The sequence below is a fragment of the Colias philodice genome, chromosome 23 (assembly GCF_061535455.1).
Source record: "Colias philodice isolate Cphi_HAF_F1 chromosome 23, ilColPhil1 Martin Lab GWU primary, whole genome shotgun sequence".
In the NCBI taxonomy this organism is placed as follows: Eukaryota; Metazoa; Arthropoda; class Insecta; order Lepidoptera; family Pieridae; genus Colias; species Colias philodice.
In genome coordinates this window covers 8,161,767-8,174,902 of record NC_143108.1, presented here as the reverse complement: position 1 = coordinate 8,174,902, position 13,136 = coordinate 8,161,767, and the positions used below count along the sequence as shown (strand labels likewise).

The 13,136-nt window shown below is 32.2% G+C and overlaps 1 protein-coding gene across 2 annotated transcripts; it reads right to left on the bottom strand.

Annotated features, from left to right (window-relative positions):
* Nucleotides 1–5,891: 5,891 nt before the first annotated feature.
* On the bottom strand, nt 5,892–12,933 carry S (EGF receptor activation regulator Star). Of its 2 annotated transcripts, none has more exons than XM_089709683.1 (6): nt 12,644–12,933; nt 11,482–11,728; nt 10,891–11,081; nt 10,398–10,580; nt 8,826–8,999; nt 5,892–8,081 (listed from the first exon to the last, which is right to left on the bottom strand). In XM_089709683.1, exons 1-6 carry the CDS (start codon nt 12,653–12,655, stop codon nt 7,914–7,916), a joined length of 975 nt encoding a protein of 324 aa, XP_089565809.1. In that variant the 5' UTR covers nt 12,656–12,933; the 3' UTR covers nt 5,892–7,913. The 2 variants fall into 2 exon arrangements, with proteins under 2 accessions (XP_089565809.1, XP_089565811.1); XM_089709685.1 differs by lacking the exon at nt 12,644–12,933 and adding an exon at nt 12,468–12,609.
* Nucleotides 12,934–13,136: the final 203 nt, after the last annotated feature.

Sequence of the window (13,136 nt, the reverse complement as noted above, 5' to 3'; positions counted from 1 at the left end):
ATGTCACCTGTAAACAGTCAAATACGGGCAAGTAAAATACATTTTTGAAATGGTAGTTTAATACGTTATTCGACGAATAAGTTTTAACCAAGCATTGAAAAATCGACCCTTAATCTTTAATTAATTTAACTTGCATTGTATTATAGATTTAGTAAATAGAAAACTATCTGCACTTAAAATAATTCAAATAAAGGAAACTTATCGACGAAATCATTTAATTATTAATTCATCCTACAGGTCTACAACCAACACCCGTGGACCTCCTGCAACCGATTGGCGCGCTACAACCAACGAGCCAACAACAACCAATATCTACCAATAACAACAACAACAGGCCAGCAACAAAACTCGGCGCCACGTGGGCTGATACAACAGGCGCTATTAACATTGATGTAGATAATCTATTAGCACCAAGATCGCCTAAAGGTGGTCCAGCTCCCAGCATTAATCAGCTTAAATCTAGCCCTAACTCCCCCGCACATAAACCAAACATGCCAAATTTGGCACCAAACATGCCAAACTTGGCACCAAACATGCCCAACCTAACACCAAACATGTCCAACTTAGCGCCAATGGGCTTAACGAACGCGAACATGAACCTAGCGAACGCAAACATGCTACCAACGAATATGGCCAATATGGCCAATACGAACATGCCGATGGCCAACCCCATGGCCAACATGCCGATGTCGATGGGCAATATGCAAATGGCTTGGCCCACGCAAATGGCCAACGTGAACAATTTCAACAACAACATGATGAGGCCGCAGACCAACCAGAACTTTCTGCAATGATATTTGTTATTGGCAGATGTTTGCCAAAGCGGTTGATTTTTGAGCAATGATTGTTATCGGAATTTACGTACAAATAGTTAGGTGACAATTATACAAGATGGATGTGTTTCCCGCGTAAATGGATTGATTATCTGTGTTTACACAGACTAGGTGATAGCTTTTTTAATAGTGTGTACAGATAATAAATTTAAAACAAAATTTGGCGTTGTTTAATTTTTTGAAATATAGATAATAGTTCAAACATACAGTTTTGTTTTGGAAATAATGCCAAATATTTGCAACAATTAACTGTAAATAAATGTAACAAATAACATTCATTGCTTAAAAATATTCAATTAGTGCTAGGGCCAAGTGGGAGGCAGTTTTATACGTGTTGATATTAAGCCGACCCGCGTAGAGGTGCATATCACGATATATCACATGATATTATTTACATTTATATAGAAAACCGCGCTTTTTCATCAAAAAGCGTCATTCAAAATATCGACTTATCCATTAAAACTTAGATATCAGGTATAATTGTAACTTTACGTATCATATTTACGTAAGCATCTAATTCCTATTTCTGAAATTATAAAGATGTCTATTCACACCTACTTATTTTGTGTGACTGTGACAGTAAAAAGAACCGTGTAGAAACACCTTTATAATACTAAAATACTACACACAAAAAAAAATTATTATTCTTTAAAAGTGCTATAAGTTCGAAAAGTATTATTTCGTTTCCATCCATAAGAGCATTTAGGCGAATAGCAATACATATAGGTTAAACATATTTAGTTAAATTTACAAAAAAGAAAGCTAAATGCTCAACGATACATTCCCTTTGTATTTAATTTGGAGAAGCAATATAACTGAAATTATTGATCTCTTCAAAAACTCTTCATTTAACAATTAAACACGACTAATGAGCATTTCAATTTGGAAATTCCATTTATTATTTAGAAGGAAAAACTTTTTATTTGATGTTATAAAAAAAGTTTTGACAGTTCGTTTTTTTTCTTTATTCAAATTGAGAACGCACTTTCACAGAACTAAAATCAACGCATTTCTTTTTTTATTGACAGCCAGGTATCATCTGTAGAATGTCATATCTTAAATTTTTTTTTTCTTACCTATTTTGAGCGGTTTTTCACTGCCCACACGGAATACGTTTGCAGGTTGTAGTCTCTCGTAGTTGTTACATAGTGTACTGTGTATGTACAATGTTGAATATATTTTTATACCCGCTTCGTAGAGCTGTAAGTGTTATGTAATCGTGTAATTAATGATAAGGCGTTTCAGTGATTGCGAGATTTTTAGTTTAAAAATGCAAATAAATATAAATTGTTTGATTTAAAAGTCTGTATCAGTTACATATTGCGTTAAACTGATTATAGTATTTTTTCAAAATAAAATTACAACTTTAATTAATATCGGTCATGAAAGATGAAAATATGTTGTTTTTACTCATAATTTCTTTAAAAAATTTGGCATAATTTCTATTACTTCTTTTTAACCAGCACCATAGTTTTTACTTATAAAAAAACCTATATTAAACTATACCTAATATGTTTTCAATTCAATACGTTATTTTATGTATATCTATCACAATTATTAATTGTACGTTTTTAATGATTATTTAAGTACTTAATTATGTAATAAATACATAAACGCATAGCGTCACGAGTGGTTGTTACAGCTTGCACTTTTTGCAACGCACCTGCTTTCTTTTTAAGTGTGGCAGCTCAGGTGTTTAAATTACCTTTAAAATAAATATTATTAAAACTGCGAAAAAATAGATCTTTTGAAATGTTTATACGAACGCTAATGTATGATTTTGCAGTTATAATAATGTTTACAAATTTTAAAGTAAAAACTAATTTCATAGTTGTGATTAACCCATGTTAAGGAAAACGTTTATTCCTGTCTCACATAGAAATGAATATAGACTTGTATACCTAAAACCTTTGAATTGTTTTGTAGTCTATCTTATTTACCAACATCCTCAAAAAGAGAGTTTATCAATTTGTAGTTTCTTTTTTTCTTTTATGGGAATAGATTGTGTTCGGGACCAAGAAATTTGTCAAGAATTGTAAATTTGTTTTCCGCTCGTTTTTATTTATTTTGTAAAATAAAATTATTAATAGCACCGAATTTTCTCTTAAAAATAAGTTAAAATTAATTTCTATTGTATTAAATTAATATTGAGTGCTTCTTGGTGCGTATGATTTTGATTAGAACGAAATAACAAATAAAATACAAACGCTGTAATAATTTTATTATGAAGGCAAAAGGACTAATTGTTAATTACTACTTAATTATGTTAAATACCTAAAATAATAACAACTAAATACGACGCCATTTGTTAAATGTCGTGATTGACGATTTGCCAAATATCTATTGTAATGGTAATTTTCATAGTTTCAATACTATATAGTAATGGAAACGAAAAACATTCATGCCTTTTCAAATTCCAACAGTCAATGTTTTTAATCAAAGTTAAATATTAGATAGCTTGTAAAAGCATGAATTTATTAAGCCAATGTTATAAATAATGTAAATTAGACGGTGGGTATACATCAATGTAAGCGTTTCATTTGTAATACATATATATTTATAATGTATTATACAATTGTTAGAAAACGACACTGCTGCTCCGTTTAGCAAATATTTTGTGACGGCATACTCGTTTTCCATACTTAATAATTAAGTATTTATTATGGATTATCATACATTAGATGTACGGGAGTGAAAATATTGAATAAGTATTTTAATCTATATCAAATTAATCCATAGAATGTAGATTAAAAGTTACACTATTCTTTTGTATGACCGACGTATGTTTGTGACCCACCTTGTTGTATATAACATTATGTTCTTCCATGTTTAGATTTGAAAGCAATAATTATAATTTTAAAATTTTATTTGTAGTTGTTTCATTAATAGTTTATTTGCGATTTTTAGTAATTTAGTCGTGTCGCACAAAATTGATTTATATTTGTTTTTTATGCGACGTATATACGATGTATATAGGAGTATAATATTAATTATTAACTGTAAGATTTGATAAAGGCGAGCAGGACTGTTAATGGAGGTATGTATTGATAATAAAATATAAGTGTATATCTGTGTTTTATTCCTATTTTACCCTTTTCTATCTTCACTCACACACACACATGGAATATGGCCACTCTATGTGCTTTATATCTTCAAACATAAGAAAGATCGATGAAAAGATATTAATCTCAACAAAAATACCGGACTACTGCAAAATATGCCTATGTTATATATTGCAAAAACAGCGACTATAATAGTCATGACTCATGAGTCATGATATTATATAGATAGGTACATAAAATACTAAGTATTTTTATAGTGGAAACTAAATTTCTTTATTCAGTCACTCTTAAAACTCATTTATTTTGGGCAATTAAACTCCTGAAACAGACGAAACACAATGCACAAATAAGTAGGTAATAAAAAGAATTACACCAATAAGAAAATAAGTGAAAATAATTCTCTTTCATGTACGCTATTTTTTAATTAATTCAATTCCGCACAGAATCGTATTTAATACGTTTCGTAAATTTCTATTTATTTTAGATTTTAGTAGTTAAACAAAATTTCAATATTTATTAAAATAGTTTATTTTATTTTTATAATAATTAGTTCATTTATTTTTTCATAATATCATAATTTAACCGATTTACCCACATCAAAAGTATCAAAAAAGACCTTAAAAATTTTCATATAACTAAGTAAAAAGTGCAGTACTTATGCATAACCAGTTTAATAATCCGAATAAAAATCTACGACCCTAACCCAATGGAATCAGATGATAATATCAAAACATGCAAAAAATATGTCTACCGACAAAGTAGGTACCTATAAGTGTTTCCCAATTTCGCCACTAATTATTGAGCTAGCAAATTTCATCCAGATCTGATCAACCATCATTCAAGCACAATAGATATTATTATGTGAAGCAGCAGTGACATACTTTAGAGAACCATTTTCTAATCGAATCAATGAAGGTGGTAATTCTACATAATATAAGGTTTTTATATAAATATACAATAATTTATAAGCTAATTTGAGTTTAGGATAGTCCTCGTAACAATTCCTACTTCCTCTAAATTTGTGAGGCGGTAATAATTTGTGTACCGTGTACGTAACTATAGAATGTATATAGGTACCGTGATTGTACAGTAAGTATTCCACATTTACTGCTGACCGAAAAAATACTTTCAATAGAGCAATGCGACTGAGACAAGGCGTTTCAAACACCGTACATTTGAGCAAGCGGCGACCCAAGACCGATGTGCGGCCGTCAGCGGTGTGAACTGTCTAGAAAATATTAAAATCAAATTAAAATGATCAAGAAATGTCTGTCTAGAATTTAAATTTTAAACTATTAAATATTGAATGTATAAGTACATAGAACTTTTTTGTAAAACAAGTAAAGGTTTTTGTATCTAGGTACTGCATGGTACTGCTCTGCTCCATATGAGAATTTCATAGGATATGAAAATATCATAAGTATAGATGTAGCTGCATTTGTCAGTCAGAACCTGTATACTATAATATATATTACTAGCTTTCCGCCCGCGGCTTCGCCCGCGTTTTCAAAGAAAAACCCGTTCCCGTAGGATTTCCGGGATAAAACCTATCCTATGTCCTTTCTCGGGTATCAAAATATCTCTATACCAAATTTCATGCAAATTGGTTCAGTAGTTAAGGCGTGATTGAGTAACAGACAGACAGACAGAGTTACTTTCGCATTTATAATATTAGTATGGATAATACCTAATTTTTCGTACTGAATTTTGGATTTTGTTTTGCAAATGCAGATGAGCTTAGCAGTGTTATGTGGTGATGTGCTCGATTGCAGTTTCTTATATTTATGTTACTTATATACCAAAAACCAATGTTATGTTTATGTAGGTTATGGTCCTCCTAGTTTAAAGTAATATCTATTTCCAACTATTTTACATTTGGAAGGATAAATTCAACACTTGCATTGTTTACATCGACGCTTCGTCGAGCATAATATGTATATTTGTAGTTATAGGGATGAGAGACCGCTAATTAAAGCGGGTAAAAGAAACACATGTAGTTGATTAAAGCCATTTATTTGTGAAAATTGAGCGCAATTACACTAAATTAACTCTTAATAGCTTAAATTAAAAATACATCGATTCAGCGCTTTACTGTGTGTACGACTGAGATGTGACAAAAAAAAAATATTTGCACCAATATTTTTGAAGGAAATGTTTGATTGTTGAATTTATAAATTCAAAAGCACTTTTAAAATATTTTGATACATAGTAACGTCATCTCAGTTGCACACACTCGTCGAGCGAAAAATAATCATTAAAATTGATTAAAACTTAGCACTTAACATACTTAATACTGGAAACGATACGAAAATATAAATTAATTTGTTCGAATTAAAAAAATAGCAGCGACTCATTATTGAACAAATATCGATATTCAGTCTTCTAAAATTATCAAATAAAACATTGGAATGACTCCAAAACAATACAAAGACGTAGAATTTGACATAACACCGAATTAAAATACAGTTACGATTATAGCGAACGAAAAAAAATATATTTTTTTACTTTTTGTGCAATTTTGCAAACTAATTTTGCTGTGGTTTTTTCAGTGATATACATTTTATTTTGAGTGATTAATTTTTTACCGATTTTTAACCGAATATCAAATGAATGAGATTTGATATTAACTGAAATGATTACTATGTCAATTAAAATACAAGCGAAGTATTTTATATTAATGCTATATGCTGCTATAATTGTCTTTATGAGAAAATATAACTATCGAGGAACTAGTGTTATTAGAAGCAAATTGTCTTTAACTAAGTAATTACCTATTTTTCAACGATCAAGTAATGTCATTTCGCAGCATTGTTTGACGATTGAAAAATAGGCATCTTTTAAATACCTACGACATAGCTTATTAAAACAATAAAATTATTTTAATTATTTACCAATTTAAAGTAATTATTTGTAAGGCATTTTCGTACAAATGAAATAAAAATTAGCTGCCATTATGTTATTACATATTACCTATTGAATTGATATATCACACAAAATACTTTAAAAGAAGGACTTATATCATTAAAAATAATCATTACTAATTATAAAAACTTAGTTTAAGAATTATAATACTCATTGAGAACCATTTAAAATTATTATTCTATAAAAAAATCGGAGATTCAAAGAAATTAATTTAGAGATTATTTAAAATTTAATCGATAAAATCGGATTTAATCATAATAATATTAATTAAATAGAATATAATAGACATGGACGATTAAAAAATTATCATAAATCATACAATTATTATTATCAATATTAATAATTAATTAATTAATGCGACAGTATTTTAAATGTGAGATTAAAGATTGCTAATGGACGGTAGAATTTTGGAAAATTTATCAAAAAACCATAAAAATGTAATGCGATTTTTAACGTTTTTTGATTGTTTTTTTTTTGACAATAACATACTATGACACGTTAGAAGGCACAACTGTGTTTGAAAACAGATTTTTTTACTAATTTCGAGTATTTAAGATATATTTACGAATATTTGCATTAAAAATTCATAAAATAAGAATAGAACCAGGCGATTGTCATGACATGTAGCATCTTATATAATATCTTTTTCCGTTCCACTTATTTTTCTTATTTTGAGAATAAAAATATATGATAGCCCAGTTTTATTTTTATTTTACTAACATTGTAAGTTAATTTTGAGGTCACATGTTATATACGTAATAATGTGTCGGATATAAAATACAATAAATGGATTCAAATGTCATTTATAAGCTTTTAAGAACCTTTAGAATGTCCGACTGAAATAACGATTTTTTAATGTTATGAATAATTTTTAGATATCAGTACAACGCGGACGGTACATTATTTTTCACTACCAATCGAACATCACAAAAGTCCTCCAAATGTTTTTATCAATATTATCTTGATTTCTCTGCACTTCTTCATTATTTCCGTGGTCAACAAAGTATATACCTTCATTTACGGTGACCACGAAGTATTATTCCACTTTCGCGCCCATTTACGGTGACCACGAAGTGTTATTCCCCTTTGCGCCCATTTACGGTGACCACGAATTCTCCGTGGTCACCGAAGTGCGTGTGAGCGTGTCCGTGAGCGCATACATGACCGCGTCGTGGAATGTGGCCACAACTGTGTAGTTGACGCTTAGCAAGTACTCTGTCGTGTTGCGTATTGCTGCTTGGTCGTTGGAACGGAATTCTATCACCTGGAATTTTATTTTTGGGTGATTTACTTTTAATTAGAACTCATGTGCATGGACATATCGAATATAAATGTCGAATGTAGCCATATTCGTGTTTTGTGTTTGGATATTGCGATAGTTTGGTGTCTGTTTGAGTAGAGCATAATGTATTTTAAGCTATGCACGAAATTTTGTGTTGTTGTTGACTGTGTGTGTTGTTTTTGACTGTGTGTGTTTGTTGCCGTTGGCTGGGTTGATGTTCCGTGGTTGGCTGTGTGTCGCTGTTGGATGTGTGTATTGTTGTTTGTTTTGTGTATGTGTGTTGTTATGTGGGGGCAAGTATATCGCCTCGCGGCGGTGCTGAAAAAAACTCCGGCTGTGTGGCCAGACGGCCGGAGTCTAGGGCGACTGAGTGAGGAACCTACGGACTATTATTGTTGTCTGTTTTTGTGTTGTTGTTGGGTATGTGTTGTTGTTGGCTGTGTATTGTTGTTGGATGTGTGTGTTGTTGTTGGGTGCGTGTTTTTGTTGGCTGTGTGTGGATTTTTGTTGGCAGTTGTATGTATTTGTGTTGCTGTTGGCTATGTTATTTGTGTGTGTGTGTGTGTTGTTTTTGTCTGTGTTGGTGTTACTGTTGGCTATATTATGTGTGTGTGTTGTTGTTGTTGGCTGTGTGTTGTTGTGTGTATTGTTGTTGGGCATGTGTTGCTTTTAGCTAAGTGTGTGTTATTGTCTATGTTTGTGTTGGATGTGTGTATGTGTGTGTACCTGCAGCTTGGCGCTGTTGGGCAGGCGGCGCAGCGCGGCGGGCACGGCGCGGCCGGCGAGCAGCGCGTAGTGCGGCCGCGTGACGCGCGCCGCCAGCAGCAGCGTGTGCAGCGGCAGGCACAGCACGCGCGAGCTGAACAGGCTACCGCCCCCCTCGGGCTCTTGGTAGCTCACCTAACACGAAACTCGCTTGTAAACCCCATACTCGCATTAAACAAAAATAGAGTCTGGCCAGCCAAAGCTGAACCCAGTAAAAGGCGGCAAATTTAAAAAATATGGACCTGGTAACATCGGCTTTAGTAGGAAAAAAACATTTTGATACTTTTGATATTCTTAGAGGTGATCATAGTATATAGGTACATTAGGTACACGACACAGCAGGATTTAAACGTTATTAAAGCAAATGATTTGAACCGTTTTCAACAAAACTAACAACTAACTACGCCGAAACGCCATGATGACATTCCATAGTGTGGCCGCTACAAAAACACTGGGTTCATCTTTGGCTAGCCAAACTCTATCTATTAAGACATATCGCAATTAACAGAAACTTGAACCCTGAAAACAAATCCGGCTCGAAGGACCACTAAGTCCGGAGTCAAAAAGACGTTACGATGGTGTAAGAAAATCGTACAAATAAAGCTTGATTAGTGATTAACACTCAAGCGGGTATTTTTAATATTTTTATAAAAGCGCTCAACATCACGCCTTTTTCAAGCGTTTTATTAGTGTAAAAAAAGGAAAATGATTGCAAAACACTGTTTTTCAACTCAATCTACCATACTAGTAACGCGGTATCATTATCATACTGATATAGTTTACTCGTGAAGATTTTGTACAAACCCGGCCAAATATAGATCCCTGGGAGACCCCGCAAAGAAATAAGGTGATATTATATTATGAAATCGCATTTCATTTGGAGCTTTTCTTACCGAAAATAAATACAAAATTTTATATGATTTGTGAATAGTAAGACTCATTAGTAAATTCAGGAGTAATACAATACACACATCAACCTCGTGTGTTATACTCAATCAAATGCTTATGGGATATCAATTATCAATCGACATGGAAGCTGCCGAAATATACACCTTCTTTACCCATGTGACGTTTGTACTGTAGTTTACAGAAATTAAATTTAATAACTTTCATTCGATTGTAAGAAATTGTTTGTATCTCTTGAACGTGAAAACGTATTTATTTAAGAAAAAAAAAGTTTTGCTATTCTTTATTGAAAAAACAAAGGATATTAGTGGTAGTTGGTACTCGAATTTACCTGTACCAAAAAAAGTACACACATAAACACTACAATACCACTGAATGTTATGTATATTGTTTTTAGTTTTTGTTATTTTTAACAACAATTACTTCATATTGGGACCGCTTCTGGAGTATACTATATTAATTTAAATGAGATTTTTTTTAAACTTTATTTTTGGCAGGGAAACAGTCTATATAAAAAATATACAGAAAAGAGAAAGAAGCATACAGGTACTTAACACCAAGGCTGTAAGAAACATGATAATGTCACAAAACTTATAAACTAGACAAAAACCGAAATATTCAACGAACCTCTCTCGGATGTGCAGTAGGGCTGAGACAAGCGTGCAGAGCGCTAGCAGCACCCCGTAGTGAGAGAAAGTCACGGGGCGCAGCCCTAACGGCTACGCCCTTCCAGCCTCGCACCATTTCAAGGTATGAAGTGGTCGGTTCGCGGTCACCTTGGGGTAGGATCTCAACGAATGTTCCGTTGTACTGTGGGTATTTAGTAATTTGAATGTTTCAAGAAATTATGTATACCTATATATTACTAATGCTAATTTGGATGGTATTGATAATGATTGAAATAACATTGATGGTATTAACATTGATAGTAATGATTTTGACGGTATTAATATTGATAGTAATGCCTTTGACAGTATTAAATTTGATAGAATTAACTTTGATAGTAAATTGTGGCAATGCAGTACTGCCATAAATTAAAATATTGAATTGAATTGACTTTTATATTATAACATGTGACACACTAACATCTAAGTGTTTTTTGACAAGTATATGAACTTACAATCTCGCCATAAAGTCGATCAAGAACCTCCACCCGATCTGTTATATTGGGCACAGGCGGTGGGTTCTTCGGAGGGCGAGGCGCGAGGTGCAACTGCCTCACGTACGCTATGAGTATCGGTGACTCTGCCGGGATGCTGGCCAGCTCGTAGTCTTGTGACATATTGAGACGGAACTGTTGGGCGCCCATCGCTGAAAATTTCACATGTTAGAACATTTAGGGCCGAATTTTCAATGCTTGGATAAAACTTATCCGTCCAATAAAGTATGACATGATAATATTAAAATGTCACATAAACTGTCAAATACGGGCAATTAAAATACGTTTTTAAAATGGTGGTTTTATACATTATCCGATGAATAAGTTTTATCCAAGCATTGAAAATTCGGCCCTTAGGGTTGTGAAAGATAGAAACACATAATTAATTCAGAAAATTAACTCTATTCTCTAAGAGATTATTTTCTTATAAATGAGAGTGCCTTGTTTTGTTGTAATAATAAAAGATGTGATTATTTTTGAACAAAAAATGGTATTGTAATCATTAAAAAAAATCTGTAGTTTTTTGAAATAATACACAGTATTATAACTTACCAACAGTATCCATATAAATGAGCAGCATGGTCATCACAGTAACAAACGTGAGCACAAACAAAATAGCTGGCAGGAGCTTTCTATACAACTCATTTGGTGGCGTCTTTGTTAGCGACGGAATACCAAATCTATTTGTAGGCACTGGAGCGATGGGCACTGTAGTAGTTTTTGGGACTGGTTTTGGTACATCTTTCGGTTTGTCCACCGGTTCTTGTGGTACTTCTGGCAGCGGGTTTTCTTGTATTTTCTAAAAAACAGTGTTGATAATATTTGTAAATTTTTAAGGAAAAGAAATTGGTTGTGGATTGCAAATGAAATGTTTATCTTTTGCTTTAGCTTGAATTAAGGCATTATTTAGTATTTATTATAATTTTGTAGTAGCATGCATTTATCAATGTACATTATCAATTTTGCAGTGTTTATAATAGCAGCTTATTAAATAACTAGCTGCATAAATTAGTTACCATTAGGATAAGGCAGGATTAAAGATATTTAGGAATAATAAGTTAACCTATCTTCATTTGCTGATATCACTGAGCAATTTCATATAAATTCCTTATATACTACTACATAGCTGTAACCAAGCTATTTTTTAATAGTGGTTATGCTACAATTAATTAAATTAAGATATTTTTGTTATTGTAATAAACCTTTCAACCTATTTTTAGTAATAAGCTGTATGTAACAATATAAGCTTAGTAATGCTGCTGAATCAGCCCAATGATCAACTGAACATGGAAAAAGTGTGAATTTTCCTTTGTGATGAATGATGTGATATATAAAGATTAATTGAATTTACTTCACTTATTTACGTTATCTAGTTTAATCTAATTGAACCGTGATTAATAGTAATCCTCTGGTTATATTTATAGCCCTAGAATGTGTATTTGTAGGAATTAAACAACCCTTACATTACAAATCCTTTGTTTAAATTTATAGTAATCATTATAAACGACAATTATATCTCTGATCTATACTTAGCTTACCATATTTTAAGTTTATTTCGAGTACACTAGAATTTTTTCATAGTACAAGCCAACAAAAGAGCAGACGGCGTTGACAACAACTGTTACAGCAAGTTTTTTTGACACATTGGCTAGGGATGCAAACACGGACTTAGCAAAGCTATTCATGTTTTATATAAAAACTTTTTGCTACTCACTTTCTCCGCCATTGTCCTTATTTAAAAATAAGAAACACTGAGTTATCTAAATAAAGAAACGCATTTAAAACAAAAACAAGCTAACTTCGCACTATTGTACAACTTGTACTTTATTTTCACCAATTAAGAATAGTTAATGATTGAAAGTGAAAGTTTTGTTTGAATTCCGTTGTTGTTAACAAGTTTTCATTGTTGAAACTTATATTAACTAGAATTTAAATTAATTAAAACAGGTGAACGCACAAAACACAGGTGTGAGGTAAATTCATTATCCAACGTGAGTCACCGATTTGTGACATACTGACAAGTGACATGAATGTTGCCACTTTTTGCCTTGGTTTGTTAACACCTGCTTACCTGCCAAATGTTGCCTGCCACCTGACCTGCGTACCTAAAAAAAAATAATAATTGTAGAAATAATTTTTGATTAAATAACATGAATACACTTCCAAAAGTTTGATACAATCCTTTGATGATTCAAAACAGATCTCAT

Excerpts from the sequence above, each read along its gene's own strand:
- S (XM_089709683.1), bottom strand. Across the intron at positions 11,082-11,481 it reads CATTTATATGGATACTGTTG|CGATGGGCGCCCAACAGTTC; the intron begins GTAAGTTATAAT and ends TGAAATTTTCAG. Across the intron at positions 8,082-8,825 it reads CCAACAGCGCCAAGCTGCAG|GTGATAGAATTCCGTTCCAA; the intron begins GTACACACACAT and ends ATAAAATTCCAG.